At 40.9% G+C, this 14,744-nt stretch overlaps 1 protein-coding gene across 1 annotated transcript; it reads right to left on the reverse strand.

Annotated features, from left to right (window-relative positions):
* Positions 1 to 7,537: 7,537 nt before the first annotated feature.
* Positions 7,538 to 8,773, reverse strand: LOC150018611 (upstream-binding factor 1-like protein 1). Its single transcript, XM_090267312.1, has one exon. It carries the CDS (start codon positions 8,765 to 8,767, stop codon positions 7,538 to 7,540), a length of 1,230 nt encoding a protein of 409 aa, XP_090123438.1. The 5' UTR covers positions 8,768 to 8,773.
* Positions 8,774 to 14,744: the final 5,971 nt, after the last annotated feature.

Below are 14,744 nucleotides of genomic sequence, written 5' to 3' on the forward strand. Positions count from 1 at the left end.
CCACAATAGGAACATCTCAATACCACTACCTGGAGCTCACTGGACAGGCTCAGAAGACAGAAGAAAATGGCCAAAAGTTTCAGGAGTTGGGCTTTAGTCAGTTGCATCTTCCTTCATCTCATTCTCAACTTGTAGGATTGGGGTTTGATGCTGTTACTTCTCAGCTCCCACTACCTTCAAATTGAATCCAGAGGCGGTGCCGCCATGCTCTGAAACCTTGCGGTGGCTTTTAATAAGAATGTCTCGTGCCTGGAGAGTCTCAGCTGCTGTAGACGTAGGTGAGGTCAGGCACTGCTTCAGATTCATTGTGGAGCCACAAAAGGATGGGAGACTTAATAAAGTTGTGTGAGGACTCTAGCCATGGTATAGTAGGGACAAGTGAGTTTGAGTCCTGGGATCCTCTTTTTTCCAAACACCCAACTGGACACTCATCTAGGATGCAACTTTCCCTTTGTTCAATCATGCCATAGCCTGTCAGGTGTCCCTGAATACAGCTCCCTTGGATTAGAGAGGCATGGATCTTAGACCTCATTTTAGTTCTGAGAACAAGCACCCCATTATCAGACAGGGCGTAGCTTCTCACAGCCTTCCCTCATTCCTCACTCTATGGAAGATGTGGCTACCGCAGCATCAGGAGCCACATCTTAGGGTCACTAATCACTCACCCCCAAGCCTTGTCCTGAGTTTCTTGAAAATAGTCACTTAAGCAGCCTCCTGGGGTCAGAGGTTCTAGATGGGATTCTCCTCCCCTCTGTTCCTCAGAAATAAGTAATACCCTCCCAGAAACAGAGAAGGAATAACCACAAAACAAATTGGATAAAATTGTCGATTCAATGAAAGACTACAGTTAAAATAACCATCTGTACTTTTCCTCTCAAGGCCATTAAGCAAAACCTTTTTCCGATATTTACCTCTGCCTAGTCTAGCCCATACCAGTTTCTCACAATAACTAAATGAAGAAAAAAGGTAAAGACACAATTTAAAAAATCCTGAACATCATTCATCCTTGAAAAAACATGGCCTCTTTTCTTGCTACTTTTTTCCAGAGACAAGATCCCCTCAAAGATTGCAGAGTCTTTGGGAAGGAGGGGACTATCTGACTTTCTTCTTGCCTCTTCTCATACTCACCTGTATGTGCAAGCACTCACTCAGACACAGGGCTTTCCGAGAAAAGAAGTTGCTGTGATTACTTATTAGTGAAATACATTTTAAAACATCATTTCATCCCTAGAACTTTTGCTCATTCTGCATTTTTCCCAAGTAGGATAAGTGCAACTGATTTCATTACCTGGGAATCCTCTGGCTCTCTTCGCCCTCAATCCCTCTATCAGTATATATAAAAGTATCCTTACCAGTCAATCCCATTTTGGGGGAGGGGGGGCTAATATTCTTAATAACATTTCCTCCATTGGAACGTAAAATTTTTAAAAACAATACCAAATATATTAACAGATATTTAAATTATTAACAAAAACTGTATTATAGGTTAAATAATTTCATACATTTTTTTTTGTTATTTTGTATTTTAAAAAATTTTGCGAGTAGCAAAACTCTATGTGTATGGCTGTATTAGGAGAGCAGAGGTAGACTGCTGTCGCTGTGGTAATTGCAGACCTTTGAATGAATAATAATGAAGCCTCTTTCCATTATCAGAAGTAAAGGTCAGAACCTGCGCGGTGCTCTGGAGGGGAGTTACTGGATATAGAGGGCTGTTCTTAGTCCAGCTCTGCTTTTCTGAAGCCTTTCTGAATAACTACTGTCACCATGGAGGTAACCTCAGGTAAGGCTGGTCCACATTAATATGCTTGTACCCTGATCCTATTTCTTTTCAAACATAGGTCAAGAGATGAGGCTGGAACCGATTAAGAGCTTTATCGAAGGTTTCGGGAAAACTACAGGGAAAGAAAAGCAAACAGGCACAAGAAGCAAAGTAATCTTGTTTTATCCCTTTCCTTACCTTCCAGTTGGTGTCTGTCCTCAAAGAACCTCCGTTGCCTGATCCCGTTTGCCCCCAGCACCCAAAAGTGATTCTCCGTTTCTCCATCTACATGGTCCAGATACAGAAAGGGGTGGAGATGGAGGAAGAAGAAGGAGGCTTCCCTTCCCAGCTGCGCTGTGTTTCCTTTCTGAGAAGGGATTCTTTTCAGAGATTAACATCAACACTGACTTAGCCCAGTAGGTGCGTCAGAATCACCTGCAGGTCTTGTTAGAACACAGATGGCTAAACCTCAACCACAGAGATTCTTGATTCAATAGGTCTGGGGTGGGGCGGGAGAGTTTGCCTATCTATCAAATTATAAAATGCTGCTGCTGCCGGTTCCTGGACCATACTTGGAAAATCTCTGACTTAGCTCAATATTCACTTAAAGTGATGTTTTAGGTTGTACAAGGATGAAAAATTAGAAAAAATATTTGATAGCACAAGGATGAAAGCCGGTAGTGGGGAGAAAGAAGGGAGTGGGAGATTTGCAGTCCTTTGGCCCAGACAGCTTCAGTGCCTTGGGAGGGCTGTGGTATGGCTGCGGGATGGCTACTCTGCAAGACCCTTGGTTTTCAGGGCCCAGGACATCAAGCAACAAGGTAGAGGCCTGATGTCCAGGGGCCCAGGCAGCCCCACCTTTGGACCATTTCCTTCCTTATCCCATCCCCACAGCCAATAAGTAGGTGATCAGAACTTGTGTCCTTACTACAAGGATTCTCGACCTGTGGTCCTGAGAGCCCTGGGGGGGGGGGGGGTCTGTTCAGTCAAAATCATTTTTATGAAGTATTTAGACATGATTTGCCCTTTGGTCTAGATGGTTTTATGTTATTTTAAGTTATTTAATAAATAATATTTTATTATTTTTCAATTTAATTTGTCATGTGGAATAGCTTGACATAACCCCATAAACAAACAAAAAGCTTTTTGGAGTCCCTAATAATTTTGCCAGCTTAATTAAGGTAAAATTACATGATATAAAATTCACCCACTTCATATGTATAGTTTGATGACTTTAATACATTTTTAGTAAATTTATTTTGTGCAACTATCATCACATCCACTTTTAGAATACTTGCAGTCTCCCTAAAAGATTCCTTATGACCTTTCACAATCCCTACTCCAATCCCCACCCCTAGGTACCTACTGAGCTGCTTTCTGTCTCCACAGTTCTGCCTTTTTAGAAACATCATATAAATGTAATCATACAATTTATAGACCTCATTAAAGTTTTAATTTGTACATATACTACAAATGACATTGAGCATCTTTTCATGTGTTGAAATCTAATCATTAGTGTGATGGCATTTGGGGGTCAGGCCTTTGGGAGGAGATTAGTTTATGAGGGTGGAGCCATCATGAATAAGATTAGTGCCCTTATGAGACTCCAGAAAACTCCCTCATGCAAGGGTATGGAGAAGACAGCTGTCTATAAACCAGAAAATAGGTCTTCACCAGGAACTGAATACACCAGCATCTTGACCTTGGAATTTTCAGCCACTAGACTGTAAGAAATAAATTTCTGTTGTTTATAAACCACCCAGTCTATGATATTTTTGTTAGAAGCCAAATAGACTAAGACAATGTCTTCATTCACTATCCAGATACCTTCTTCAGTGAAGTGCCTACTCAAATCTTGTATATTGTACAATGATCATTGGATTTTTTGTCTTATTACTGAATTGTAAGAGTTCTTTTGAAATGAATCTTTTATCAGATATATGTTTTGAAAATATTTTCTCCCTGTCTATGGGCTATCTTTTAGTTTTATTAAAACATTTAGAAAAGGAGACAAAGTCCTAAGTAGGATGGGAATGGTGGGGAGGGAGAGATTCCAACTTGTCTATCCCAATGTCCCCCTCCACAGACACATACATGTACACACAGCAGCTCTCCTGTGGCTTAGATTCCAGATTTCTTTCCTTGTTGCTGCACAAGTGAGGAGCCAGGGGCTAAGCAACCTGCAGGGTCTTGGTTTTCTGTGACCTGGTTTGTGGCCCAGAATTTCCAGCATTGTCATCTGCTGCTCATCCCATCCATAGTTTAGGGTCCTCCGACCGTAACTTATACAGACCACCTGGAGGTTACTGAAAAGATGTTCAGGGGATGGAATTATCTGTGGCTGGAGAGTTTTGATGGTTATTGGGAGTATTTGCAAATAGCATGTAAACAAACTTTCAGTTCAGAAATATTGATCTGTATCATTCTATTATTATTATGTAGTTTTTGTGGAATAAAGTTAACTTTTTTCTAGGTATCTAATAAGACTGATAATACTTCAAGTTGTTTTTCTTTGGCATAAAAACTTGACTCCTCAAAAAATGGATTAGAATTTATCAGTGAGAAAACTGTCATTTAGCTGCTTAACAGGAACTGATTTCTGTATCCATTTTTTTTTGAGAAATATAATGTGGCTTTTATTAAGTAGAGGAAAAGGGAATCCAGCTACATGATACCAAAGTTTTAGCCTGAGTGGTTCTACTTTTCCCTTCTCTGTGACCTATCAGGGTAAACTCAGGGAGCCTCCCTAATTCATGTGTATCCATTTTCTTTTTAAGAAGAAAGAAAATAAGAGATTTTAAAAAACAGATTATGTGGCCTGAGTCAAAATACTTCCAATACTTTTTAGAAATTTATAGTCAAGTATGCAGGGTCAAAGTGTGTTAAATGTTGTATTTTATTATCACTTTTTAAATTTCATGTTAAAATTTAGACACATAAATTTCACTGTTACTATTTTTGTTATCTTTGTAAAATGTAAATCACATTGTTTCATTTAATTGTTTTTCTGGGGAAAAATTTTCAATTATATGTACAAGTCTATCTACTGGAAAACACTTAAGTGTATGAAGGAAGAGTCGGTTCCTGGATCCCGTGCGAATCATTCAAGGAAACATGCGTCTCTGAAATCTGGCTCAGGGGCAATGAGCCTGTGGTCCAAGGCAGGTAGCAGTCAAGTTACGTACTGTCCCTGGTTCCAGGATCCAGCTTACTAGAGGGAGCCCTGCTCCAACAAATCCAGCTCAAGGCCTAAATGGGTAAAGGCCCCCAGGTGGCTGGTGTCTTCGAGCAAACCAGAGGAATCCCCATTTCCCTGAGGCGGTCCTGAGCTCCAGTTACTTACGGGCGGGTGGGGCCAGAGGGTCAGAGAACCCAGCTCTTCCAGGGGCAGAAAGTCAGACACTAGCTCCCAAGGACTTGTGCGGGGAGAGAACTCCCATCGCCCAAGGGCTGGATCTCAAGAAGGGCGGAGGAAAAGCCTTAGTCTCCACTAGCCCTGGAAAATTTCCGGGAGTAGTCACGCGCAGGGACCAGGAGAGACTTTAGGGAGTAAAATGAGCGGTTCTCCAGCTTTCAAAACTCCGGGTGTGCAGAAGGGTCTGGAGGTAACCAAGGAATCCTCAGGGCTCTTTCAGAGACTGCACTCAGGAGGGAGATGGTACAAGTGTCCGCACAAAGACCAGACCTGCTCACGGAGTCGGCGGGATCCCTGGAGGCTCAGGACCTGATTCAAGGGCGGGTGGCCTGCGGGGATCCTCGGGAACCCCGTGAACTTCTGCTGCTGCCGTGCGAACTACTGTCCCTGCCCGTGGCTCCGCCTACGCCCATATTTGACAGCCCTCCGTGCTTTTCTAGGGAGTTAGCTTTTGCTCCATCAGTGGGACCCAGAGGTCTCCTCAAGTCAGTGGGCGTGGGGGGGGGGGGGGACACAAGGAGGGAGCCCAGCGCAGACCAGAAGTCCCGGAGGGAGAGACCGGCTGGTCCCAGGGAGGTTTCTCTCCCGCTGCACCTGAGGGGACCCCAGGTGGCTGCGCTCCTGGACAGAGCACTTGGGAAGGCTGGCTCCTGGAAGAGCTAGTGAACCTCTGCACTTGATTGACGGAGGAGCTGTGAGCAAGGAAGGGAGAGAGTGAGAATCCTAAGGGGTGATGAGAAAGGTGGCAACGGCACTTGGCAGAAACGAGGAAATCAACTTACCTTTTTTGTTAGTGAATCAGCTGTGAGCCAGGCGTTTTTATAAGCACTAAATCTTTACCTACATCTTATATGATTATAATTTTATTCCTAGTTCATGATTTATTATGAGGACATGGATAAGTAAAGAGGTTATTATTTTAACCAATGCCATCTTATTGTAATAGAAAATTCAGAATTTTAGCCTGCATTTGTCTGGTATTTGTGCTTTCCTGCCTTTTACTAATTACACTTGCTGGTCCTTCCTCCCTGCTAGACTGTGATTGTGACAGTCAGGAATTGTAACTTTCACCTCTGTCCCATACAACTAGGAAAAGGCTTACAGAACAGTAGATGCTGAATGAATTTAAAAATGTATGATTTAAAAGCATGATTCACTGACACAGGTATAAAAATTGTAAATATTGTCATTTTTCTGATACTGTAATTGTACACTTATAAAACACTTAAAAATGATGAAGTATTTTACTAAGGCATCAATAAAGAAGATAAACTCTGAAGTCCCAACTGTTTTCATATGTAAAGAATCCAAGTGCTTATTCAATGCTAATGTCCTCGAGAACATAAAGTGAAAAGAAGGTGGCACTGGCTTTAAACAGACTTTCAATATGTTGCTAAACCAAAATAATTAAAGCACTGTGGTACCAGTACATGAACTCACAGACAAATCAGTGTAATAAAATAGTTATATACATATACACACATGTGTGTAATGTAATACATAGAAATTGGGGGTACGGTAAAATGTGATTTATTTGCATAAAGAGTGTTAGGAAATGGTTGCAATGGAAACTAGAATAAATTCAGACATGGCCTGGAAAATTGGTGCCAAGAGTCAAAGGGGAATGATTGAAGAACAGCCAATTTAAATGAAAAAGGGGAGTTTCACAATTTTTTCTAATTTTTGAAATCAGTAAGAAAAATCTCATTGATGCTGAGATAAATATACATAGAAATGCTGCTGCCCACAAGCCCTGCCCACTCACAAGATAGGCAAGACCAACTTTTTACATCAGAGAGTAGGGGGAGACACTATGTGGGGCTTGACATTTTTTTATTTGGCCAACTTTTAAAAATAATCTAACAAATGATTTCATCCACAATAGCAACTGCTGTAAAAACCCCAATAATTTTCTTAAAGGCAACTATCCTACCTCTGATTAGTCCAATCTTCCCCTTCCCATTCCCAGTGCAAGAGTTCTGAGAGAAGGTTCCATGGAGAAAGTACAGGTCATGGCTCAGGGGTGTCCCTACTACTTCGGGCAGACAAGATGAGGTTAGCAAAACTTTCTATCTCAGATTACTCAGTCCACTCCAGTGTGCCTTCCATAGCCTAATCATCTCATTATTTATTCCAAGAGCCTTAATTTCAAGGGGTTTCTCTGGGGGGTGGATTTGGGGAATAGGAGAGCCAGAAGGTCCTACACAGATCTCCTTTTTCTAACAAGTCACATTTTCTTTTGAGGAGGGAAGGAAAGAAGGAGGAAAATAAAAGAGATGGAGAAGAGCCCTTCAATTTAATGTCATTGCCAAGGACTTTTGTTGGGAAGTTCTCTGTCCCACCATTTAGGGAATGGACAAAGCTCAGCTGGAGTCTGAGTCAGAGGTGTCCCCTGAGGAAGAGGAGCTGCAGCTGCTGGACTCACAGTCCTCATCTTCATCCTCACTGCTGGAGTCTGAGGAGCTATTGCCTTCTGCCTTTTCCCCATCTTCCTTATTTTCTTCTGATCTCGGTGAGGCATGGGAATGGCCCCCAACGGCCTCTGAGGATTCTGTCTCTGGAGCCTGCAGCTCCTGCTCCTGTGCCAGCCCTTCTTGCAGAGTCCTTGCTGAAGGACAGTGCACATCTGTCCTGATGACCTTGGGCTCCGGGCCTCCATTCATGCTCTTGTGCTTATGCTTAGTATAGGTTCTCGCTGTGTAAGCAGCGTATTCTTCAGGAGACAGAGTCCTGAGCCAGCGATCCAGGTCCACCCGGTACTGTTTCTGCAGCTCCTCGGCCTGCTTCCTGTAAAGCTGCTTCTGGCTCTGTGGGATGCGCTGCCAGCGTCTGCCAATCTCCACCATGCGCTCCCTCGGGGGCAGGTCTTGCAGCTCCCTACTCGACCACAAATCCTGGTGGAACTTGTGATATTCGTTCATTGGGGGCTTCTGGGGCTCTCCACACAACTCTATCTTTTCATAAAAATAGTTTTCTGAGGGAGATCTCACTTCTTTCACATTTTCCTGAAACTTCTTTTGGGCTTTGGTTGGGCTCCTTTTGGGGGCAACAGAGGTCTTGGAGTTCTGGACTATCTCAGGGTGGTCCTTCCTAAATTGATCCAGTTTCTGCTCAAACTCCTGTTTCTCCTTCTGGAAATCTTGAATATAATTCAGCTTCATCTGCTCTGGGAGTTCCTTGTATTTCTTAGACAGAACCTTGGTCAGCTCCAGGTTGTTGAGCTCAGGATGCTTTTGGGAGTACTGGAGCCTCTTCTCCGTGAAAAAGTGCAGGTAAGCAGTCTGGGGTTTCTTGGGCAAGTCAGCATGTTTCTTGATATTTTTTCTTTTGTAAGGGTTTTTAACATGTTCCTTAGCTTCCAGGACTAATTCTGTCAGAGTACGAAACTTTCTTATCTTCTTAGAAATCTCTAACCATTTGAGTTTGCACATCTCTCCAGAATAATGTTTAAAAGCTACTTTTTCCCAGTCCATCTGTGACTGGGTTGTTTTGAATGTGCAGTTGTCACTGGGTGGAAGGTTATTCTCCATGCGTTCCACTAGCTTTACAATGTCTTCTTTACACCAATTGTCTTGGCTATTAGGCAATGCCATTTCTACGTCTTTGAGTCACTTATATTGTCCCAGCAGTTTATACACCTCAGCAAGATCTCAAACTTCTTCACTTTCAACACTCAGCTGGTGAATTATTTCTGGCTGTCTTGCAGGGTGTGTGATTCTAGGTTTCTGTGGAGAAAGAAAAGTTACTCTTGTATGTGATAAATGAGATCATCACACCCCACTTGGGCTATGTCCTTTCTATAATTTACTCTTAAGAATACAAATGAAAACTAGCCCAACTTTGAGGTGAGATTGAGATGAGCTTTAAGATGCTTCATTTGCACTATTAAATATCCTCAAGCTCAAAAAAGAAAAAAGAAAAAAATAATAAAAGTCCTAAAACTCCACCTTAGCATGCCTTCCATCAATTGCACCACAGCTTGTCTTAACTACAAATGAACAAAATAAATTACTAACAATTCATTTAACAAGCATAGAATTTAAAAAATGAAAACAAAAACAGGATGGTGGAGTTAAAAATATATATTAAAAAAAATGCTCCAAAGTAAAGGACTTTAAAACAACAGTGAAATACCACTACACATCTATTAGCATGGCCAAAATCTGTGCTATGTACCATACCCACCCATTAGTCACTTAGACATCTGGGCTATGCTATCAGATCAACTCTCCTGGTATCACAGTGTTTGTGTTCAAGTAACCCTTATTTTATTTTAATAATGTCCCCAAAGCCTAAGCATAGTTATGATAGCAATTCATATATGCCAAAATAAAGCCATAAAGTGCTTCCTTTAAGTTAAAAGGTATGTACATACAGGAAAAAATTATAGGATATATAGGAATTTGGTACTTTTCAAGGTCTCAGGCATCCCCTAGGGGTCTCAGGACATGTTCCCTTTGGATAAAGGAGGACTACTGTAGTTGCAGAACACACTGTTCTCAAACATATATGTTGATCATTTTCTATGACCTAAAGAAGTCTAAAATGATGCAACATATTGTCACAATAAGAACATTTAGAAAGTTATAAGTAAAAGGGAATGTTTTAAAGTTGAGAAAGTACAATTATAAAAGAAATATAACTTATGCCATTGTAAATGGGGAATTCTTAGGAGAATTCTCTTTAAAATCAAAGGGCAAAGACAATTATTACCACTGTTTCTGTACAATATTATCCTGGAAATTCTAGATGGCACTATTTACAAAAATAATTGAAAGAAAGAAAGAAAAAATAATGCTGTTCATGTTAGAATATCTGTAGGGTATGATTATATTATAGAAAAATCTATATACCAACAAATCATTGGAAAAAATATTGACATTTCAGGGAAGGGGTTGTCATTTGTCTTATAAAATGTTTAGCAGAATCCATGGTTTTTCTTAATTCCAGTAGTGACAACTAAAAATATTTTCAGACATCAATAAATATTCTCTGAAAGGAAAAATATCACCCCTAGTTGAAACTACTACACTAGTTACTAGAAAAAAAATAAATGAGAGACAGATAAGATCCTTAAAATAATTTAGACATGTGTCGAGGGAAGGCCCTGTTTATATGAGGCCAAGGTTTCAAAATAGAGTTGGGCCTACTTCTGGATCATGACTTCCGGTTAGCCGATTCAGCATGTGAGTTCTGGTAACTGATTCAGTAGGTGTTGTGTAACCACTTCCGGTAGGTTCAACTGGCGATGTAACCACTTGGCTAGAAGCCACCTTTGTATAACAAGTATATATAAACCCATTGCACTGTATAGCAGGCTCGAGAGTATACCGCCAGCACTCTTAGCCAGCCACACCAATAAAGCATGCAAAAGCTCCCGAAGGCTCCATGGAAGTTTTTATCCACCATCAGACCAGAGCCCACCTCGCTATTTGGGGCTCTCTGCCCCAACAACATTATAACTGGTTTTTAAAATCTTACAATTTAGCCCTGGCTGGCATGTCTCAGTGGATTGAGTGCTGGCCTGCGAACCAAAGGGTCACCATTTCGATTCCCAGTCAGGGCACATGCCTGGGTTGTGGGCCAGATCTCCAGCTGGGGGCACCTGAGAGACAACCACACATTGATGTTTCTCTCTCTTTCATTCTCCCTCCCTTCCCCTCTCTCTAAAAATAAATAAATAAAACCTTTAAAAAAATCTTACAATCTAGAACATGTAAGGCAATAAACACAGAAGACAGAAAACCTGCTTATCAAAATGTAAGCATAACAGAGAATCAGTAATAATAATACAGAAAAATACAAACAAATTGTAGATCAGCCACTCATTTCCTAGGGGAAAAAAAGACACATTTTGATAGATACAGAATTACAGATAGGCATTTAAAGAGAATATTAGAAAAAATAATAGCCTCTACAGTATGTTCTTACCTGGTGTTTGAACACTGGTAAATTTATTGAGAAAGAATGTCAGATTAATCAGATCTTTTGCTGAAGCAATGTGTCCATCATTCCATAGAAGAAGCTTCCCTGAACCAATCTAGCTCTCCAGGAACTGTTGCTCTTCTAACATGAATTTTTCTTGATAGCCCTTTTTTGATTCTTGAATGTGGCTTCCTTTCCTTAAGTGTGATTTTTCTTCTTAAAAGGATTAGGCTAATGCAGTCAGTGTTAGTTGTGGGTGTTTCCCAGACACCTTTGGGGAAGAACTATAGATGATGTGAAACCCTCACAAAGGATGAATTCCAAGTAGCTGAGGATAAAGAAACACAAAGTGAATGAATAATCTTTTCCCTAAGATTGGATTGAAGGAAAGAGTTGCTACTGATCTCCTTTCCACATCATAATCACATGCCCTTCCTCTTTCAGCTTTCTCTAGACTTTCTGCATATCTTTTCATAAAGGTATTTCCTATCTTATTTTTATCAACTATAGAAAGGATTAATTTAAGTTTTCCCTTTAAAACAAGGGCATGCTTGTAGATTTCAGAGCACCCCAAAGTTAAAAAGTTTTAGAAGTTTTAAAGACCAATCTGTATCAGGTGACTGGAGTGGTTAATCAAAGAAATTCTTAAAATATTGCCTTAAAAATGACAAGCCAATCAATCAGTCAAAGAAAACACTCCTCCATAGCAGATATTTAAACAAACCTCAGAAAACATATTTCCAAATTTTCAAAGACATTTGCTAAAATCACTAACTGATCAAATAATCCTTTCTCCCTTTTGTAAGTTAAAAATAAAAGTCCCGATGTCCAGAAATTTAGATATAAAGCCAGCATTTAAGGGCTGGTTTGCTGTAAAACCAGTGACTCTTGATTAGATTATGTTTATAGGGTTTTATTTAGGGAGATTAGCAAAGGTTTTAAATTAATCCTATCCTCCGGTTTGAAGAAATTTATTCATTATTAACATCTATCTAAAGACCTCTGGAATGTAATCCTTAAAAGAAATAGGTGTGTCCCTTCAGACTCAATATAAGGATATTCAGGGAACCGATCTCAATTTCTCCAGACCAGACAGTGTGTTTGGAACTCACCTGGCTGGGGGACTGCTGAAAGATACCACCAACACACTTGGAAGGCTTGATTCCTGAGCTGTCCTCTTCCTAGTTTTCCTTCTATAGAAAGCACTGAAGACCATGGACATGCTCCTTAGGTGAGTGCACAATTGATCATATTGGAGTTGCTGCAACTTTCCTAAAGGAAAACAAAAAAAATTCCTAATTTTAATTTATCACCAAACTGAGGTTGTTTCTATCAAATGATATTGTTTGACAATTTTGTGACATGATTCCATTCCTGTTTTGGCATCTTGTCTTGGTAAGTCAGGGTGTTGGAATTAATATAATGATTAATGTTAGTTTTTACATATCCCTTAGTGGTTCCTGTGTATTATAAGGATGCAGAAAGTAGTACCCAGGTATCTTTTAGACTTGTACTTGACATAGATTAAAAACATTTTCTGGAACACTTGATTTTATATATAGTGTACATGACAATCTACTTTAAATGTAGTACATGCCTGTCTGCATGAGAGAGATGACGTTTATAATATAACTAGATCACACACTCAGTGATTTGAGGAGAATATGTTTTAAATGTGAAGTAAATGTCTCTGAAGAAACACAAGTTTTCTGACTTATATTTTAAAGAAGGTAGGAAATGATTGGGCAAGCAGAAAAGTGACACTGGTGCACATATAAAAATATGAGAAGTTTGAGGGATGTCTCTATTTAACTGGAATGGACAGGAGGACCCAATTTTAAGCAAAATACATTTTTAAAAGCATGCTTTAGTTTTTGGTGCTGGTTATAATTGTTCTCAGTGGAAAAGCAGCACCAGATGTAAGCCCTGGTTCAGCAACCTCAGTTCTTGAATTCTGGCTCAGAGAAGAATTCAGAACTGAGATTCAAATTATGAGAGAGAAAGACAAAGAGAGTGAGGGAGAGAGAGAGAGAAAGAGAGGAAAGGAGAGAGAGCGCCCTGGGCCCTGGGGAAAGAAGGGAGTGGGGAAAGGCATGGGTGTGCTCCATAGAGTGAGCCATACTGGATCCTCCATTCTGAGGACTTTTATCTGAGGTCTCCATGTAGGAGCTCAATAGAACATTCATTGACTTTCCAGGTGTGCCCCCTCCTGGTCTCCACTGATTGGTTGGTACCAGCTGGTCATTAGTCATTATAGTTGGTACTAACATCAGCCATGGCATCACTTGTCTGATGTTGCTTCTTTTCTGGGCCTGGAGCTGAAACACAGCTGAGGCCTAGATGTCATCTTCAGTGATTAATACTTAAGGGTGTGGTCGTGCAAGGCCTTGTTGTTTTGCCTGTAGCTAGGCGTCTTGCTTATCTTTCCTATTCTACTTATGCTTATCTAACTGCATACTACAGTTATCAGAGAAGGAAAACTCTGACTCCAAAAAACCTCCGCTGCCTTGCGGCATACCTCTTCAGGGGAAAGGCTAAGGGAGTAAACCCCGACAGAAAATCCGGAGCCGGAGTCCCTAAGGCGGTTTGACGTTGTAGTCAACACCGGCAACTCCTGCGGCGCACCTGAAGCCAAGCTGTATTGACTCCGTCTTTCCCTTGGACCCTTCAGCTGCGAAGAGAGGGGGGGTCTGCTGCATGGGCAACAGCAGACCCTCCATATCACCCTGCCCAGGCTCTGTAGCTTCAGCTTCACTGGAGAGGACACTCCAGCGTCATCGCAAGATGTCGATTCAACACGGGAGGAGACAGATACCGTGTCACTCCCGAGTCGGACTGCACAGCCATTCTCGGCGGTGCAGATAGACTCTTAAGAAGCTACACCATCGTCTCTCGAGACGGACGGCTGCCGACGACGACTACAGTTATGATTGTATCCAAATTCTATCTTACCACAATGCAAAGAAGTGCTTGATAATTGCTTTGAAGACTTGAAAACTAGAACAATTCTCTAATTTTTGATTTCTTTGGTTAAGTAATATAGGTAATAAAGAAAGGAGGTCAAATGAAAGCACATTGGTTATTAATCATATAAGTAGATTCTGGTTAGAATCTGATCCTTTTGACAATGTTTACTTTCCTCCTCATTAACTCAACATAATCACATTAAAAAAAGGCTTTGGGATCTGATGGAGATGAAAAAGGACATCCAAGGAAAAATGACTGACAATTTCATGAAATAATAAAAACAGAAGTCAAATATCTTGAGCTAAGTTAATGACTGACATTGAGTGTTAGGTGGACTTTTGGAGCATTGAGGATCCAGCACCTGGAGCTATAAATTTGGGTCAAATGCTTGGAACTCATGCAAGTTGGAGAAGTTAAGACCTCAACAAAATTGGGGTTATTTTTTATGCAGGAGAAAAGGGGGCAGAGGTAGATAGTGTTGGTTAGTGACCTAGGACTGGTCTCTACAGATTGTGAGAGATTTCCTGTGTCTCTGCTTTCCATTAGTGTCGCATGCCCTATTAAGCCTGTTCTGCTCCAGACACACTGTTATTGAGTCACAACCTAAGTCACATTTTGCTTAGACCTTTGTGTCTCCTGGGCAGAGGAATAAACTCCTGATTTTCTTCCCTCAGAAAA

Source organism: Furipterus horrens, unplaced genomic scaffold (assembly GCF_987537825.1).
Source record: "Furipterus horrens unplaced genomic scaffold, mFurHor1.1.pri manual_scaffold_2, whole genome shotgun sequence".
NCBI lineage: Eukaryota > Metazoa > Chordata > Mammalia > Chiroptera > Furipteridae > Furipterus > Furipterus horrens.